The sequence below is a fragment of the Macaca thibetana genome, chromosome 1 (genome assembly GCF_024542745.1).
Source record: "Macaca thibetana thibetana isolate TM-01 chromosome 1, ASM2454274v1, whole genome shotgun sequence".
In the NCBI taxonomy this organism is placed as follows: Eukaryota; Metazoa; Chordata; class Mammalia; order Primates; family Cercopithecidae; genus Macaca; species Macaca thibetana.
Genome location: NC_065578.1, coordinates 9,318,056 through 9,334,009, shown reverse-complemented (window position 1 = coordinate 9,334,009; position 15,954 = coordinate 9,318,056). Strand labels below are relative to the sequence as shown.

The window sequence follows — 15,954 nt, the reverse complement described above, 5'->3', positions numbered from 1 at the left end:
GGGATTACAGGTGTGAGCCACTGCGCCCAGCCCTAACACTTCTTAAAGTATGCTTTTCTCTCCATGCGTCACTGGCAAGTGTGTGTTTGTTTCACTGCTCTGGAAGAACAGGACTATCTAGACATTCAAGGATCCCTGTGTGCCACTGTGCCAGAAACTGCTGTCTACGACTCAAGCCAGGTGCCACCAGAGGCCAGCACCATAGTCCAAGGCATGACCAGGCAATGAAATGTGTTGTTGGTCACCAAGGACAGGCCGCTCAAAGCACTCCTTTGTCACCCACTTGCTTTACATCACCTCACTGGGCGTGCTGTGCCCATCCACACTGAAACCTTCTGTGTGTTACGTTAAGTGCCTGTGATGTGGCAGTCACCCACCCTGGAGAGGGCGCACACTAAACAGCTCTTCCAAGCCTCTCTACAGTAACGATGGACGAGCCCCAGGGGCTTTCCACACTGACCTCTGGCTTGGCTGGAGACTCCAGCTACAGTCAGGTGTGGACCCCACCTCAATGGCTAAGTGCTTCCCTTTTCTTTCCCTCACTGCAGGCTATGACTTGCCTTCTGTTTCTAAATCAGTGCAGTATTATATAGTCGGGGGCTAGTAAAGCAGTATATATTTTAACATCTCCTACAAGTAACTACAATTTCCTAACCCTCTTACAGAGCACTACTTTGTATGAAAAAACTGCTTTAGACATACAGTCCTGTGTTGCTCTGAGAAATGTCTTGTTAGGCGATTTCGTTGTTGTGTAAACATCATAGAATTTACTTACACAAACCTAGATGGCGTGGCCTACACCACGTCGAGGCTCTATGGTACAGCCTATTGCTCCTGGGCTACAAACCTGTACAGTGTGGGACTGTACTGAATCCTGTCGGCAGTTGTAACACAATGGTGAGTATTCTAAACATAGAAAAGGTACAGTGAAAATACGGTATTATAATATGATGGCGCCACCTGGTCTTTGTGGTCCATCATTGACAGAAACAGCACATGACTATGTATTTTTTTTCCACTGCAAATCCTTTGTTAAGACCACTTCCCCTGCTACATGAGAAAGCACCTAAATATGTGAGTTATAGCTCCATAAAGCTGTCACTAAAAAAAAGTACCTACAATGCTTCTGTTGTAACATTATTCCTTTGGATGAGATATAGGTAAAGAACCTTCTAGAACGCCTACTGATGATTAACCTGAGCTATGAATAATATTTGGGTAAGCAGTGTGAACAAAGACAGAGACAAAGAAACAAGCGTGGTTCTTTGTGGGCTTTTTAAGTGGACAGCAGAGACTGAGGATATGGGTTCAAGGCCAGGCTGCCTGGACATCAATCATGCCTCTGTCCCACACTAACTCTCTGACCTTGAGCAAGCTATTTAACCTCTCTGTGCCTCTTTCCTCACTTTAAAACAAAGACTTTAATAGAACCTACATCAAAGAATTTTGTGAGGACTAAATGGGTAGAGATATGAAAAGGGGGTGAAATGCGGTGTACAGTTAATAAACACTAGCTGTGAGGACGTTGAAAACGAGGCAGAACGGACCATGGACGGGGCCAGCCTAAACTTTATGAGATGACTAGAAGATCACACAGGGACAGCTTAGCCTAAATTGGTGGCTGTGGAAATGAAGCACACACAGACAGATCTGCTCACAGGAGAGCCATGGAATAAAGGAGAGGGAAGAATGTAAAGACAACCACACGAGGTTTTCAATCCGGACAACCCCAAAAATAACAGCACTCTAGCAGGCGACTAGGGAGGAAGATTCTGATCCCTTGAGAAATCGGGCTCTTTTCAGAAATGTAACAGATTTGTCAAGAAGGCCCTTACAAAGATGGGGTAAGAACTCAACTGGAAAGGGATCAGAGCACCAAATCTGCTCTTTACTTTTGTTTTTTACTGACTTACTTATTTTGAGACAGAGTCTCGCCCTGTTGCCCAGGCTGGAGTGCAGTGGCACAATCTCGGCTCACTGAAACCTCTGCCTCCTGGGTTCAAGCGATTCTCCTGCCTCAGCCTCCCGAGTAGCTGAGATTACAGGCGTGCACCACCACACCCGGGTAATTTTTTGTATCTTTAGTAGAGATGGGGTTTCACCATGTTGGCCAGGCTGGTCTTGAACTCCTGACCTCGTGATCTGCCCGCCTCGACCTCCCAAAGTGTTGGGACTACAGGTATAAGCCACTGCGTTTTTGAGACAGGATCTCACTCTCTCGTCCATTCTGGAGTGTGGTGGTGCAATCATGGCTCACTGCAGTCTGGCCTCAAGCAATCCTCCTGCCTTGGCCTCCCAGAGTGTTGGGATTATAGGCCTGAGCCACCGCACCCAGCCCAAATCTACTCTTCACACTCAGAGGAAAACAACCCATTCATCTTCACTGATACCAGACAAGTTCCCTGGCCACTGTGGTTATTATCTTCAAATCCGCCAGTAAACTCACAGAGAGACCAACTCAACTCACTGACCTGATCGTCAGCAATGGCTTTCGCGAACCGGGCACAGTCCAGCTGTAAGTAAATATCCGTCAGTTGGTCCAACAGCTTCTTTGGTTCAAAGCCGTATTTCTCAGGGTTTTCAACTTTCAGGTCACGGCACTTGGGGCCACAGAGTTGCTGAAGATTAAAGTTCAGCATTGCAGCCAATCGGGGTCCAAGTTCCTAGGAAATCACAGGATAATAGGACAATTCATGCTGTTGAGACAAGTGAAAAGGACCAAAACCTCCCATTTCAGTGGAGGAACAGGAATTGGTTGGATTAGTCTTCAAAGAATCCGTACAGGTGCTGTGTATCACAAGCTGAAGAAAGACAACATTATATTCCAACTTTACTCCCCATTTCCAATCTGATAATTCTAATACTTAATGGAATGTTGTAAGCTGATGAAATATTTATTTATAAATACCAACAGAAGCCAAACTTTTCTTTAAATTTATGCTTTTAATTTAAAAAAGTATCACTCCAAATTCATTGAGAAACAAGTAAAAGAGAGAAAATTATACAAATCTGGCCGGGCGCGGTGGCTCACGCTTGTAATCCCAGCACTTTGGGAGGCCGAGGCGGGCGGATCACAAGGTCAGGAGATCGAGACCATGGTGAAACCCCGTCTCTACTAAAAATGGAAAAAATTAGCCGGGCACAGTGGCGGGCGCCTGTAGTCCCAGCTACTCGGGAGGCTGAGGCAGGAGAATGGCGTGAACCCGGGAGGCGCAGCTTGCAGTGAGCCGAGATTGCGCCACTGCACTCCAGCCTGGGCGACAGAGTGAGACTCCGTCTCAAAAAAAAAAAAAAAAAAAAAAAAAAGAAAATTATACAAATCTTACCATTATTTGAGCCAAAAAAGTTTTGAGTCAGTTCTTCCAGCCAATATTTCATCAACCTTTTTCCCCTTAAATGTTAAAAGCCCCTGGCAGTTCAGTCTGTGCCATTCTTATGTACTTATCAGATACAGATAACAAAGTAAAGCAAAGAAAGAAGATAGAAGTTATGTCTTGAATAGTTTTAAATCCAGTCAATGAGACAGAGTAAACTTAAATGAAACACCTGGAAAATAATAATAATCTATGCAGGAATCTCACAAGGTGACTCAGTACTCACTACGGTTGGGCATGAATGGTTTTAAGCAAACCTGAAACAGGAAGATGTGGCTTAGAGAGCATTAAACACTGGCCATAAAAGGGAGTCATGAAAGCGTTCCTTTCAGTCACAAGGTTTTCATGAAATGTAATAACTGGATTTATTCAAATTCGACATATACTTAGCTTTTCAAGAATTTGCTTTTGCACAGAGTACTCCTGTATTTCACTGTTGAAAAGTTGTAAAATAAAGGAGTCATAATAGGACAGAGTTGGTCATTTTGTTTGAAGTAGGAGAGATCTGAGCTAGTCAGTGAAGAAGGTGAAAATGCAAACCTTAAAGGTTTGCAAAGTGAAATGCCTTTACACTTTGTCTGCGAAGGCCAGATAGTAAACAGTGCAGCAAAAGAAATGAAAATATCACAGCAGGCACAGGCATAAGGCTGGAGCCAAAAGAACAGGGCTACGGTGTACAGATGGCTCAGGTCTATGAGCAGGTTTAAAATGAATAAATTTATTTATTTATTTATTTATTTATTTATGAGAAGGAGTCTCACTCTGTTGCCCAGGCTGGAGTGCAGTAGCTGGATCTCAGCTCACTGCAGGCTCTGCCTCCCGGGTTTACGCCATTCTCCTGCCTCAGCCTCCCGAGTAGCTGGGACTACAGGTGCCCGCCACCTCGCCTGGCTAGTTTTTTGTATTTTTTAGTAGAGACGGGGTTTCACCGTGTTAGCCAGGATGGTCTCAATCTCCTGACCTTGTGATCTGCCCGTCTCGGCCTCCCAAAGTGTTGGGATTACAGGCTTGAGCCACCATGCCCGGCCTATTTATTTATTTTTGAGAAGAGTCTTGCTCTGTTACCCAGGTTGGAGTGGCGTGATCTTGGCTCACTGCAACCTGGGTCTCCTGGGTTCAAGTGATTATCCTGCCTCAGCCTCCCAAGCAGCTGGGATTATAGGCACGCCCCACCATGCCTGGCTAATTTTTGTATTTTTAGTAAAGATGGGGTTTTGCCATGTTGGCCAGGCTGGTCTCGAACTCCTGACCTCAGGTGATCCACCCTTCTTGGCCTCCCAAAGTGCTGGGATTACAGGCATGAGCCACCGTGCCGGCCTTAGGCCAGGTACTTCTATGTGTGTTTTCGCTTAATCTTCCCAACAAGTCTACAAAACAGGTGGGTGTTGACCTTGTTAAAGAGGAATTAATCAACTATTTGCTATCTGGCTTTCACAGAATTCTGCAAACCTTGAAGGGAGGCCAGTGTCTGGGCAGTGCGCTGTTTTGTTTCGTGTTCCATGGGTCTTGAACTGAAATCTGTTTATGAAGAGACATGAGGTGGAAAGTGGAAAGAGTGGAAAAGAGTTGCCCCCAGGACAGGGAGTGGCAATAGTGCCTCTGCTGGAGATGACAGGAGTCACATAATGGAGGTAAGAGCAAATACAGAAAATCAGGGGAAATACACAGTAAGTATATTGTATTCCATTGCAAAGTAAACATGTCTCCACACAGGCAAATGGCTACCAAATCTTAGATCCCCCATCTTGCCTTTCTCACTATACTTGTCCTGGCCACACCACAAAACTTCTCAACTTTGTGGTGGGTGTGGTTGAAGCAGGGCAGAGATCTTCAGTGATGCTGCTCAGTTTCAATTTTAGTAACAGGAACCAGGTCTCGTTAGTTGAGGACAAACATTTTGACTATTTGCAATCCACCATAAACCTTAGTGATGGCTGGCTCTCATTAACCTTTGGCTTCCTGAGTGTAACAAAGGTACAACTGAGAGAGCCAAAGATCTTACACAGTCTCAATGATTCTACTTAATATCCTTCCATTGTCACCGGCTGTTACCTTATGCTTTTTCTATAAATAAAATATAGGAATCAATAATGGTAAAAATATGTCATGACATCAACATGAATAATCCAATGTACTGTCTAAGCAGAAAGTGCACTAAGGCATTTGGAAGTGGCTGTAGACTGTATGGTGACATCAGACATCTACTCTTCAGTCCATCAACAGAGTCTGGTATCAACTAGCATAACTGGGAACAAAATCAGTAACAGAATTTCACTTATTGGTGACTATGATACTAAAATTTCCAGGACTTCAACAACTGCTGAAGTTATAAGTGAGAGAGTCTGAATGTGGAGTCCAAACCACCAAACAGAGCCCCTGGTTTCTACTCACCGGTCTGAGGAAGGGCTTCTGGACCTGCTTTGTGAGGATGTGGAACATGTCCACAGTTTCGGTGGCCAGGGCGAGGTAAGAGCGGGACACGCGCTCATCCTGAGCAAGCTGAGACTGACGGGCCTGCTGCTGATCCTAGGACACATCGAACAATCGCCAAGTAAGGCTCGGTCCTGGTCATCAGCTCAGCAAAGCGCCAAGCGCATAACTGGAAAGTGCGCGATAAATCCAACATGCTTAGGGAATGATGGAACCGCCCACCACAGCAAATTTCCCAGGTAACTGAAGTTTCATCCCAGATAACTGAAGTTTCATCCTTTCAGCCTCGGAGCTCTTTGAGACTTCCAGCCAGGTGATGTTGGTGCCTTATTTACCTCCCATGAGCCTCTGCTTCCTCAATGATAAAAGAAGTCACCATCTACCAGGTGCGGTGGCTCATGCATGTAATCCCAGCACTTTGCGAAGCCAAGGTGGGCGGATCACAAGGTCAAGAGATCAAGACCATCCTGGCCAACATGGTGAAACCCCCATCTCTACTAAAAATACAAAAATTAGCTGGGGATGGTGGCTCACAGCTGTAGTCCCAGCTACTCAGGAGGCTGAGGCAGGAGAATTGCTTGAACCCAGGAGACGGAGGCTGCAGTGAGCTGAGATCACGCCGCTGCATTCCAGCCTGGTGACAGAGCCAGACTCCGTCTCAAAAAAAGAAAGTCACCATCAACTTCTATGCAGGATGAAATAAGAGAATCGAATATAGTATCTGACACACATCATGGTACTAAGGGCAGTTTATTTCCCTTAATAATAACTTTTACTTAGTCATCATCATTATTATTTGTTGAGACGGAGTTTCGCTCTTGTTGCCCAAGCTGGGGTGCAATGGCGCAATCTCGGCTCACCACAACCTTCGCCTCCCAGGTTCAAGCAATTCTCCTGCCTCAGCTTCCCGAGTAGCTGGGACTACAGGAACATGTCACTGTGCCCGGCTAATTTTATATTTTTAGTAGAGATGGGGTTTCTCCATGTTGGTCAGGTTGGTCTCAAACTCCCGCATGTCAGGTGATCTCCCTCCTGAAGTGTTGGGATTACAGGCGTAAGCCACAGTACTCGGCCTTCTATTATTATTATTATTATTATTTTGGAGATAGAGTCTTGCTCTGTCACCCAGGCTGGAGTGCAGTGGCACAGTCTTGGCTCACTGTAACCTCTGCCTCCCGGGTTCAAGTGATTCTCATGCCTCAGCCTTCCAGGTAGCTGGGATTACAGGAGTGCACCACCATGCCTGGCTAATCCTTTGTTGTTGTTGTTGTTATTTATTTATTTATTTATTTATTTATTTATTTATTTATTTATCTTGAGACAGGGTCTCACTCTGTTGCCCAGGCTGGAGTGCAGTGGTAGGATCTTGGCTCACTGCAATCTCCGCCTCCCGGGTTCAAGCCATTCTCCTGCCTCAGCCTCCTGAGTAGCTGGGATTACAGGTGCATGCTACCATGCTTGGCTAATTTTTGTATTTTTGGTAAAGATTGGGTTTTTTGCCATGTTGGCCAGGCTGGTCATGAACTCCTGACCTCAGGTGATCCATCCACCTCGGCCTCCCAAAGTGCTGGGATTACAGGCATGAGCCACTGCGACTGTTCTCATTTTTGTATTTTTAGTAGAGATGGGGTTTCACTATGTTGGTCAGGCTGGTCTCAAACTCCTGACCTCAAGTGATCTGCCCACCTAGGCTTCCCAGAGTGCTGGGATTACAGGGTGAGCCACCATGCTCAGCCAGTCTTCATTATTTTAAAACTATGAGATGCAGTGTGCTACAGTATTGAGGCCTATGGGGTCTGCCTCTCTGCCTCTGTAAGTGTCTGTGTACTACTAAGCTTTTTAAATTTTGTCTTTCCACACTGTGAGGCTGTCACACCACAGAACTGTCAGCATGCTTGCCTCTGGCGCAGTCTCCTCCTTCAACTCTGCCATGGACTGGGGAGGAGATGATAAGAGCTGTTTGACTCATGGATACAATCAGGTACTGCACTGCAGGCTCTGAAATGGATACAATCAGGTACTGCACTGCAGGCTCTGAAAACGGATCAAACACAGACCCACCAGGAAAAGCCTCAATTCTTACATCTGTTCAGAGGCCTTTTCTTGTTGGGAAAGGAACACAGCTGGAGTAGCTGAAGCTGGCTAGTGAGTGCCCTCTGGGTAAGTGCTCCAGTCTGCTTGATGGACATTCTGCAGGGATACTGGGGGGCCTGCCATTCCCTGGCCAAGAATGAGTCCACTGAAAGAAAGGCAGCGCCAGGAAAGACACAAGAACAGCCAGGCGTGAACTACCTAAATGTGTACCTGGGTGTCTCAACAGGCCTTTCCTCAGCCTTTGGGTACTGGAGATAGAATAATAAGGCTCCCAACCCTAGATTCCATTAGGGAGGATGGCTTCATAGAAACGAATACCCTAACAGATACAGTAAGTCTGACAGTGATGAGGAAAAATGAAGCAGGGTCAGGGGTCAGGGAATGCTACTCTGGAAAGGGTGGTCAGGGAAGGTCTCCCTGAGGGAGTGCGTATCTGAAGGAGTCAGGAAAATCTGGGGGGAAGAGCATTCCAGGTAGGGGGAAGAGCAGGTGCAAAGGCCCTCACGTGTCAGTGCAAGGGCCAGGAGGTGAGTCTGGCTGGGGTAGAGTGAGTGGAGGAGAGACTGTCCGAAGCTGAGAGCAGAAACACATTGTGGTGCCAGGTCCTGCTGAGTGCTGTAGGCTGCTCTCATCATGGGATTTGGCTCTGAGTGAGAAGGGATGCCCAGAATGGCTGAGCTGAGTGGCGATATTGATCAGACTGATTTTTTTTTTTTTTTTTTTTTTTGAGACAGAGTCTTGCTCTATTGCCCAGGCTGGAGTGCAGTGGCGTGATCTCAGCTCACTGCAAGCTCTGCCTCCCGGGTTTACGCCATTCTCCTGCCTCAGTCTCCCGAGTAGCTGGGACTACAGGCGCCCGCCACCTCGCCCGACTAGTTTTTTTGTATTTTTTAGTAAAGACGGGGTTTCACCATGTTAGCCAGGATGGTCTCGATCTCCTGACCTTGTGATCCACCCGTCTCGGCCTCCCAAAGTGCTGGGATTAGAGGCTTGAGCCACCGCGTCCGGCCCAGACTGAGATTTTTAACACCATCCCTGATATGGACATGCTCAAGAGTGGAGGTTGAAGACCAAGCAGTGGGCTACTGCAATAATCCAGGTAAGAGATGCCAATGGTCTGGAGGTGGTGAGAAGAGGTTAGATAATGGACATACTTTAAGACAGAGCCTAGAGGCATTTGCTGAGAGACGCAGAGAAATCAAGAACAACTCCAAAGCATTGAGCCTGAGCAGCTGGTAGAACGAAGGCGCAATTTACTGAGATTGGGCAGACTCAGGCAGGAGATGTGGACAACATCAAGGTTCTGTTTTGGATGTGGTGAGTTTGAGACACCTGTAGACACTTGTAGACAAATACTTGGTCTACAAGCCTGTAGTCAGGTGAAATCTGAGCTGGGGAGATCCATTCTGGAGTCTTTAGAATACAGGTATTTAACGCCTTGGAATACCTGAGCTCACCAAGCAGTGATTTTCACCAGGGGACATCGGGTTATGCGTGGGAGTGTTTCTCGTTGCCTGATGGCTGGGGGTAGGAGGGTACATCCCTGGCATTAAATGGCACGAAATAGAGATTCTGTATGTCCTGCAATATATGGGATGGTTTCTCATCATGAGTTATTATTATACCAAATTCCACTAGGCTCAAAATTCCAACTAGTGCCCTCGCTGAGAAACACTAACCTAGAGAGCACTAGTGGGAAAGAAATTGAAGCCTGAGGGTCGAGTGCCGGAGCTCACCAAGCACAGACGTCAGGAGATGAGCAGGAACAGCCAGGGTAGTGGGAGGGAGAAAGTGACTTCAAAGCCAAATAAAAATTATTTCTGAAATAGCAATTGCTGGAACTATTTGTGCCTTTTTCATCCAGTAACAGAGGAAAAATCAGTATTATTTGTTCAGTTGGCTCATAAACAAATGCTATTAAGTATTGACTACGACTGTGCTATAGACCTGCATTCCAACATCTAAAATATACACTGGCCGGCCATGGTGGCTCACAACTATAATCCCAGCATTTTGGGAGGCTGAGGTGGGAGGACTGCCTGAAGCCAGAAGGTTGTAGGCTGTACTGAGCTAAGGTCTGCCATTGCACTCCAGCCTGGGCGACAGAGCAAGACTCTCCTTCTTCCCTTCTTTTTTTTTTTTTTTTTTGAGACAGCGTCTCGCACTGTCGCCCAGGCTGAAATGTGAAATGTAGTGGCATGGTATCAGCTCACTCTAACCTCCACCTCCTGGGTTCAAGTGATTCTCCCACCTCAGCCTCCCAAGTAGCTGGGATTACAGGCTTCCGCCACCATGCTTGGCTAATTTTTGTATTTTTAGTAGACACTGGGTTTTGCCATGTTGGCCAGGTTGGTCTCAAACTCCTGACCTCAGGTGATCTGCCGGCCTCGGCCTCCCAAAGTGCTGAGATTACAGGTATGAGCCACTGTGCCCAGTCAAGACTCTGTTTCTATTAAAAAAATAATAATAATAAGGCCGGGCACGGTGGCTCATGTCTGTAATCCCCACACTTTGGGAGGCTGAGGTCGGTGGATCGCTTGAGGCCAGGAGTTCAAGACCAGCCTGGTCAATATGGCAAAACCCCATCTCTACTAAAAATACAAAAATTAGCCAGGTGTGGTGGTGCATGCCTGTAATCCCAGCAGGCAGAAATTGAGCCAAGATCGTGCCACTGCACTCCAGCCTCGGTGACAGAGTAAGACTCTCTCAAAAAATAAAACAAAACAAAACAAAATAAAAAATAACAATTTAATAATCAAAATAATAAGTAAATAAAAGATATGACCAGCTTGGGAAAACTAGCAATTAAATATCAAAAATATTAAAATATTATATTTTAATATTTATTTATTTGAGACGGAGTCTCGCTCTGTCACCCAGGCTGGAGTGCAGTGGCACGATCTTGGCTTACTGCAACCTCCACCTCCTGGGTTCAAGCAATTCTTCTGCCTCAGCCTCCTGAATAGCTGGGACTACAGGTGTGTGCCACCACGTCCAGCTAATTTTTGTATTTTTAGTAGAGACGGGCTTTCACCATGTTGGCCAGAATGGTCTTGATCTCTTGACCTTGTGATCCACCTGCCTTGGCCTCCCAAAGTGCTGGGATTATAGGCATGAGCCACCGCGCCCGGCCTAATATTTATTTTTAAAGGATGGGACACTTTATGAATTTGCATGTCATCCTCAAGCAGGGGCCATGGTAATCTTCTCTGTATTTTTCCAATGTTAGTATACGTGCTGCTGAAGCATGTGAGAACTTGTCTCTGTAAAAAAAATTTTTTTTTTTTTTTTTTGAGACGGAGTCTCACTCTGTCGCCCAGGTTGGAGTGCAGTGGCCGGATCTCAGCTCACTGCAAGCTCCGCCTCCCGGGTTCACGCCATTCTCCTGCCTTAGCCTCCCGAGTAGCTGGGACTAGAGGCGCCCGCCGCCTCGCCCGGCTAGTTTTTTGTATTTTTTTAGTAGAGACGGGGTTTCACCGGGTTAGCCAGGATGGTCTCGATCTCCTGACCTCGTGATCCGCCCGTCTCGGCCTCCCAAAGTGCTGGGATTACAGGCTTGAGCCACCGCGCCCGGCCAAAAAAAAAAAATTTTTTTTAATTAGCCAAGCGTGGGGGTGCATGCTTTTAGATCCAGCTATTTGGGAGGCTGAGGCAGGAAGACCACTTGAGCGCAGGAGGTTGAGGCTGTGGTGTGCTATGATCCTGCCACTGCACTCCAGCCAAGGCAACAGATCAAGACTCTGTCTCTATTTATTAATAATAATAAAAAACAAATAAGTAAATAAAATATAAGCTGGGCATACCAAGCACTGTGAATGGTATAAAGTGGGTGTTACAGAAGTAAGAAGAAACGTGAGAATTTTCAGCTATGCTGATTGGCGAAGACAAACCTGAGTGAGTATTTGGATAGGACCTTACTCAGAGAATGGGTAGAACTTTAATACATAAGAAAAGCAGGTATAAATGGGAGCTAAATACATGGACAGAGATGGGAACAATAGACACTGGGGACAGGGGAGTGAGGGAGGAGCAAGGGTTGAAAAACTACCTATTAGGTATTATGCTCACTCCCTGGGCGACAGGTTGAATCATAAAACCTCAGCATCACATGATACACCCACATAACAAATCTGCACATGTACCCCATTCCCTGAATCTAAAATAAAAGTTGAAATTAAAAAAGAAAAAAAAAATGGCTGGGCACGGTGACTCACGCCTGTAGTCCTAGCACTTTGGGAGGCTGAGGCAGATGGATCACCTGAGGTTAGGAGTTCAAGACTGGCCTGGCCAACATGATGAAACCCCGTCTCTACTAAAAATACAAAAGCTGGCCGGGCGCAATGGCTCACGCCTATAATCCCAGCACTTTGGGAGGCCGAGGAGGGCGGATCATGAGGTCAGGAGATCGAGACCATCCTGGCTAACATGGTGAAACTAAAAATACAAAAAATTAGCCAGGTGTGGTGGCAGGCGCCTGTAGTCCCAGCTACTTGGAAAGCTGAGGCAGGAGAATCGCTTGTACCTGGGAAGCAGAGGTTGCAGTGAGCCGAGATCGCACCACTGCACTCCAGCATGGGTGAGAGAGCTAGACTCCATCTCAAAACCAAATAAACAAACAAACAAAATACAAAAATTAGCTGGGCTTGGTGGCAGGCGCCTGTAATCCCAGCTATTCGGGAGGCTGAGGCGGGAGAATCGCTTGAACTGGAGAAGCTGGGACTGCAGTGAGCCGAGATCGCACCACTGCACTCCTGCCTGGGCAACAAGAGTGAAACTCGGTCTCAGAAAAAAAAAAAAAAAGAAAGGAAAAGAAAAGAGAAAGTGAAGAAAAAGCAGTCCTCCCCACTTTGACATGAGAACCCCTTATGGAAATCAGTTCTGATTCTGAGCCTGACAATTCCAAGAACAGAATCAATAAACCTAAGCCAATCTAAGAAGTCACCAGCAACTGTCAAGGGCCTCATAAGCAACCAAGGATGTATCTCAGCTGTTGCTACGCACGTCAGGAAAGAGCACTGGCACTGGCACAGCACGTGTTTTCCATCGAACCTGGCAAGCCAGGCCTCTGTTCTATTAATAACTGAATATAAAACCCAAGATCAACTGAAAGGAAAAAAACCACCCCACCAGGATCCTGAGTGATTCACACAGTTGCCTAGAGAAGCCCATAGGAACAAATCAAATTCTTGTCCAGCAGACATAATTCTAGAGATTTCTTTCCTAATTATGTTCATGAATCTTAATATATTCAGACAATAAAAGCTCTTCTCCAAAAAAGTCCTTTAAAATTAAAAAGGCAGAGAAAGTTTTCAGTGTACATTTTCAAAGACTTCTCAACCCATTTCTTAGCTCCAGATAAGGTGTTTCAGATTTTTCCTATTCCAACCCTGCAATATGATTTCATGGAAGGAAAATCCCAGCAAGTCAGATCGCATATCATCAGACCCACAAATGCAGCCCCAAAGCAGCTCTGCCCGTGTCCGGAGGCAGATGGCCTGCAAAGCTGTCCAAGCCTCTGGACCACGTCCTCACCCGGGGCAACTGGTCCCACTGTTCTTTGTTCTTCATCTCTTCCTGCACTTCATGGATTCGCTTCAGAGACTCCAGACTTTCATCAAGCAAAAACGTCGTGTCGTTTATCAACATGTTTATATAGCGAACAAACTGCTTCCCGGAGCTGGAAAGGCAATTATATTGTGCATGGTCATACATCTCCCTGAAGCAAAACGCCACTGCAAATCCCAGGGAACAGGCACCTCTACCCACACTGCAACTATCTCACCCTAAAAGCCTGCCTACCCTGGCACAAGTCAGGCACTGTGGAATTCAAGGACTACCAAGCTTCTCTTTAGATTTTGTTAATCTTGTTTCTTTTTGAGACAGGGTCTTGCTCTGTCGCCCAGCCTGGAATGCAGTGGCACGATCACAGCTCACTGTATCCTCAACCTCCAGGGCTCAAGCAATCTTCCTGCTTCAGCCTCCTAAGTAGCTGGAACTACAGACACACGCCACCACGCCCAGCTAACTTTTGTATTTTTTGTAGAGACAGGGACTTGTTATGGTGCCAGGGCTGGTCTCAAACTCCTGGGCTCAAGCGTTCTTCCCACCTCAGCCTCCCAAAGTGTTGGGATTACAGAGATGAGCCACTGCACGTGGCCTGGATTTTTGTTATTCTTTTAAATTGTTTATGATAAGCTCATTCCAGTGGTGTTTGGAGCCACCTTGCATGATTGATGACAGTCAAGTGCTAAATATTCCAGAATTTTATAACCAGATTCCCCTGGCGCCTTAAATTGGTCAATGGAGGAAATAGTCACACCATGGAAAACCAGCAAATGCTGACTCCCCCACCCCGCTTCCCAGAGCAGGCTTACCTAGCTTACCTAGCTTACCCAGTTCACTCCCTCAGTGTTTTTAAGGAGAGAAAACACGTTCTCCAGACTAGAACAGGAAATACGCATATACTCACCAATATACCAAGAAAAAGCAAATAATTAACCACATATAACAGATAACTACTGATATAGTTATTCCTTATCACAAAGACTGATGCACTGAAGAAAAATTGGAACCTGTAATATTGATAAAGTGGGATATTAACTTACTTTAGAACCAGAAGCTTCCAATCTAAGGAACTGTTCTGCAAATCGTGTTATAACGAGAACTTGTCGGTGAACTGAAATAGCTTGGCCTACCTCTGTTAGACTCTGGAGCTGCCAGATTCGTAGAGAAAAAAGAAGCTACACTTCAGGGTCTACAACTGTGCACTTGGGGGGTGGTAAGCCCATGCCTGGGGAAGAGAAGTTCCTGTGAACAGGGACAGGAGGCCTCAATCTCAGGAACATGGTAAGTTCAGGACAAGTGCTCCAATCAGCACCATTCAGAGACCAAGCCGTGGGCCTGCCTCGTGTCCTAAGCTTGTGCCAGGCTTTAGCTGGAACACAATTCTGACCATAAGAGCAGTTTATGGAAACAAAAAGTTAAAGAGTTTGCTCCACAGAAATCTATCTAGCAAATAGTTATTCCACTGGTAATATGTGTATTATTGACTAGTAATTCGGTTAACAAGTATAGCTAGATTTGATCAAAGATCTAACATGGGTTGCCAAAGATCCAAGAAATGGGATAAAATTATTATTTATTTATTTACTTATTTATTTTTTTCAGAAAGAGTCTTGCTCTGTCACCCAGGCTGGAGTGTAATGGCATGATCTTGGCTCACTGCAAGCTCTACCTCCCGGGTTCATGCCATTCTCCTGCCTCAGCCTCCCAAGTAGCTGGGACTACCGGCGCCCGCTACCACGCCCGGCTAATTTTTTATATTTTTAGTAGAGACGGGGTTTCACTGTGTTAGCCAGGATGGTCTCGATCTCCTGACCTCGTGATCCGCCCGCCTCAGCCTGGATGCTGGGATTACAGGCATGAGCCACCGCGCCCGGCCCTTAGATAGGATAAAATTTTTGAAGAATAATCCAAGAGTTCAGCATCTTCATCTCCCTTTTGTTTTTAGACACTGACAGATAATTTAGATGGGATTACTAATGTCCAGGTTTAAGCAGTCACTCAGATTTCAGGTAGGTACATGAAAAGTCTTTAATTAAGGTTTAGGGCCTTACTACAAAGAATGATACTTTAAATGACAGCTCTGACCTAATTGTTGCAAAATCTAAAGTCCTTCCAACGTTCAAGAACTAAGATTTCATTTCACTCATTTTGACAACTTCATTTAACACTGTCATCATAGAAACACCAAAAAAACACTTAACCCAACATCTCAGCATATTCATAGGATCTTTTCTTTTCTTTTTTTTTTTTTTTTTTTTTTTGAGACGGAGTCTCGCTCTGTCGCCCAGGCTGGAGTGCAGTGGCCGGATCTCAGCTCACTGCAAGCTCCGCCTCCCGGGTTTATGCCATTCTCCTGCCTCAGCCTCCCGAGTAGCTGGGAGTACAGGCGCCCACCACCTCGCCTGGCTAGTTTTTTGTATTTTTAGTAGAGATGGGGTTTCACCGTGTTAGCCAGGATGGTCTCGATCTCCTGACCTCGTGATTCACCCGT

The 15,954-nt window shown here is 46.0% G+C and overlaps 2 protein-coding genes and 1 non-coding gene across 6 annotated transcripts in view; 1 reads left to right on the top strand and 2 right to left on the bottom strand.

Annotated features, from left to right (window-relative positions):
- The window catches only part of CTNNBIP1 (catenin beta interacting protein 1), a 668,528-nt gene that overhangs the window by 328,661 nt on the left and 323,913 nt on the right, over positions 1 to 15,954 (top strand). The gene's annotated exons all lie outside the window — the stretch shown is intronic.
- The window catches only part of UBE4B (ubiquitination factor E4B), a 148,120-nt gene that overhangs the window by 7,141 nt on the left and 125,025 nt on the right, over positions 1 to 15,954 (bottom strand). For all 4 annotated transcript variants that reach the window (XM_050787989.1, XM_050787997.1, XM_050788013.1 and 1 more), the window contains 3 exons: positions 13,431 to 13,575; positions 5,766 to 5,900; positions 2,472 to 2,663 (listed from right to left, as the gene is read on the bottom strand). In XM_050787989.1, the coding sequence (XP_050643946.1) occupies positions 2,472 to 2,663; positions 5,766 to 5,900; positions 13,431 to 13,575 (472 nt within the window). The remainder of the gene's footprint in view (positions 1 to 2,471; positions 2,664 to 5,765; positions 5,901 to 13,430; positions 13,576 to 15,954) is intronic.
- Positions 11,045 to 11,147, bottom strand: LOC126944640 (U6 spliceosomal RNA). Its single transcript, XR_007722144.1, has one exon. It is a non-coding gene; the product is annotated as a U6 spliceosomal RNA (small nuclear RNA).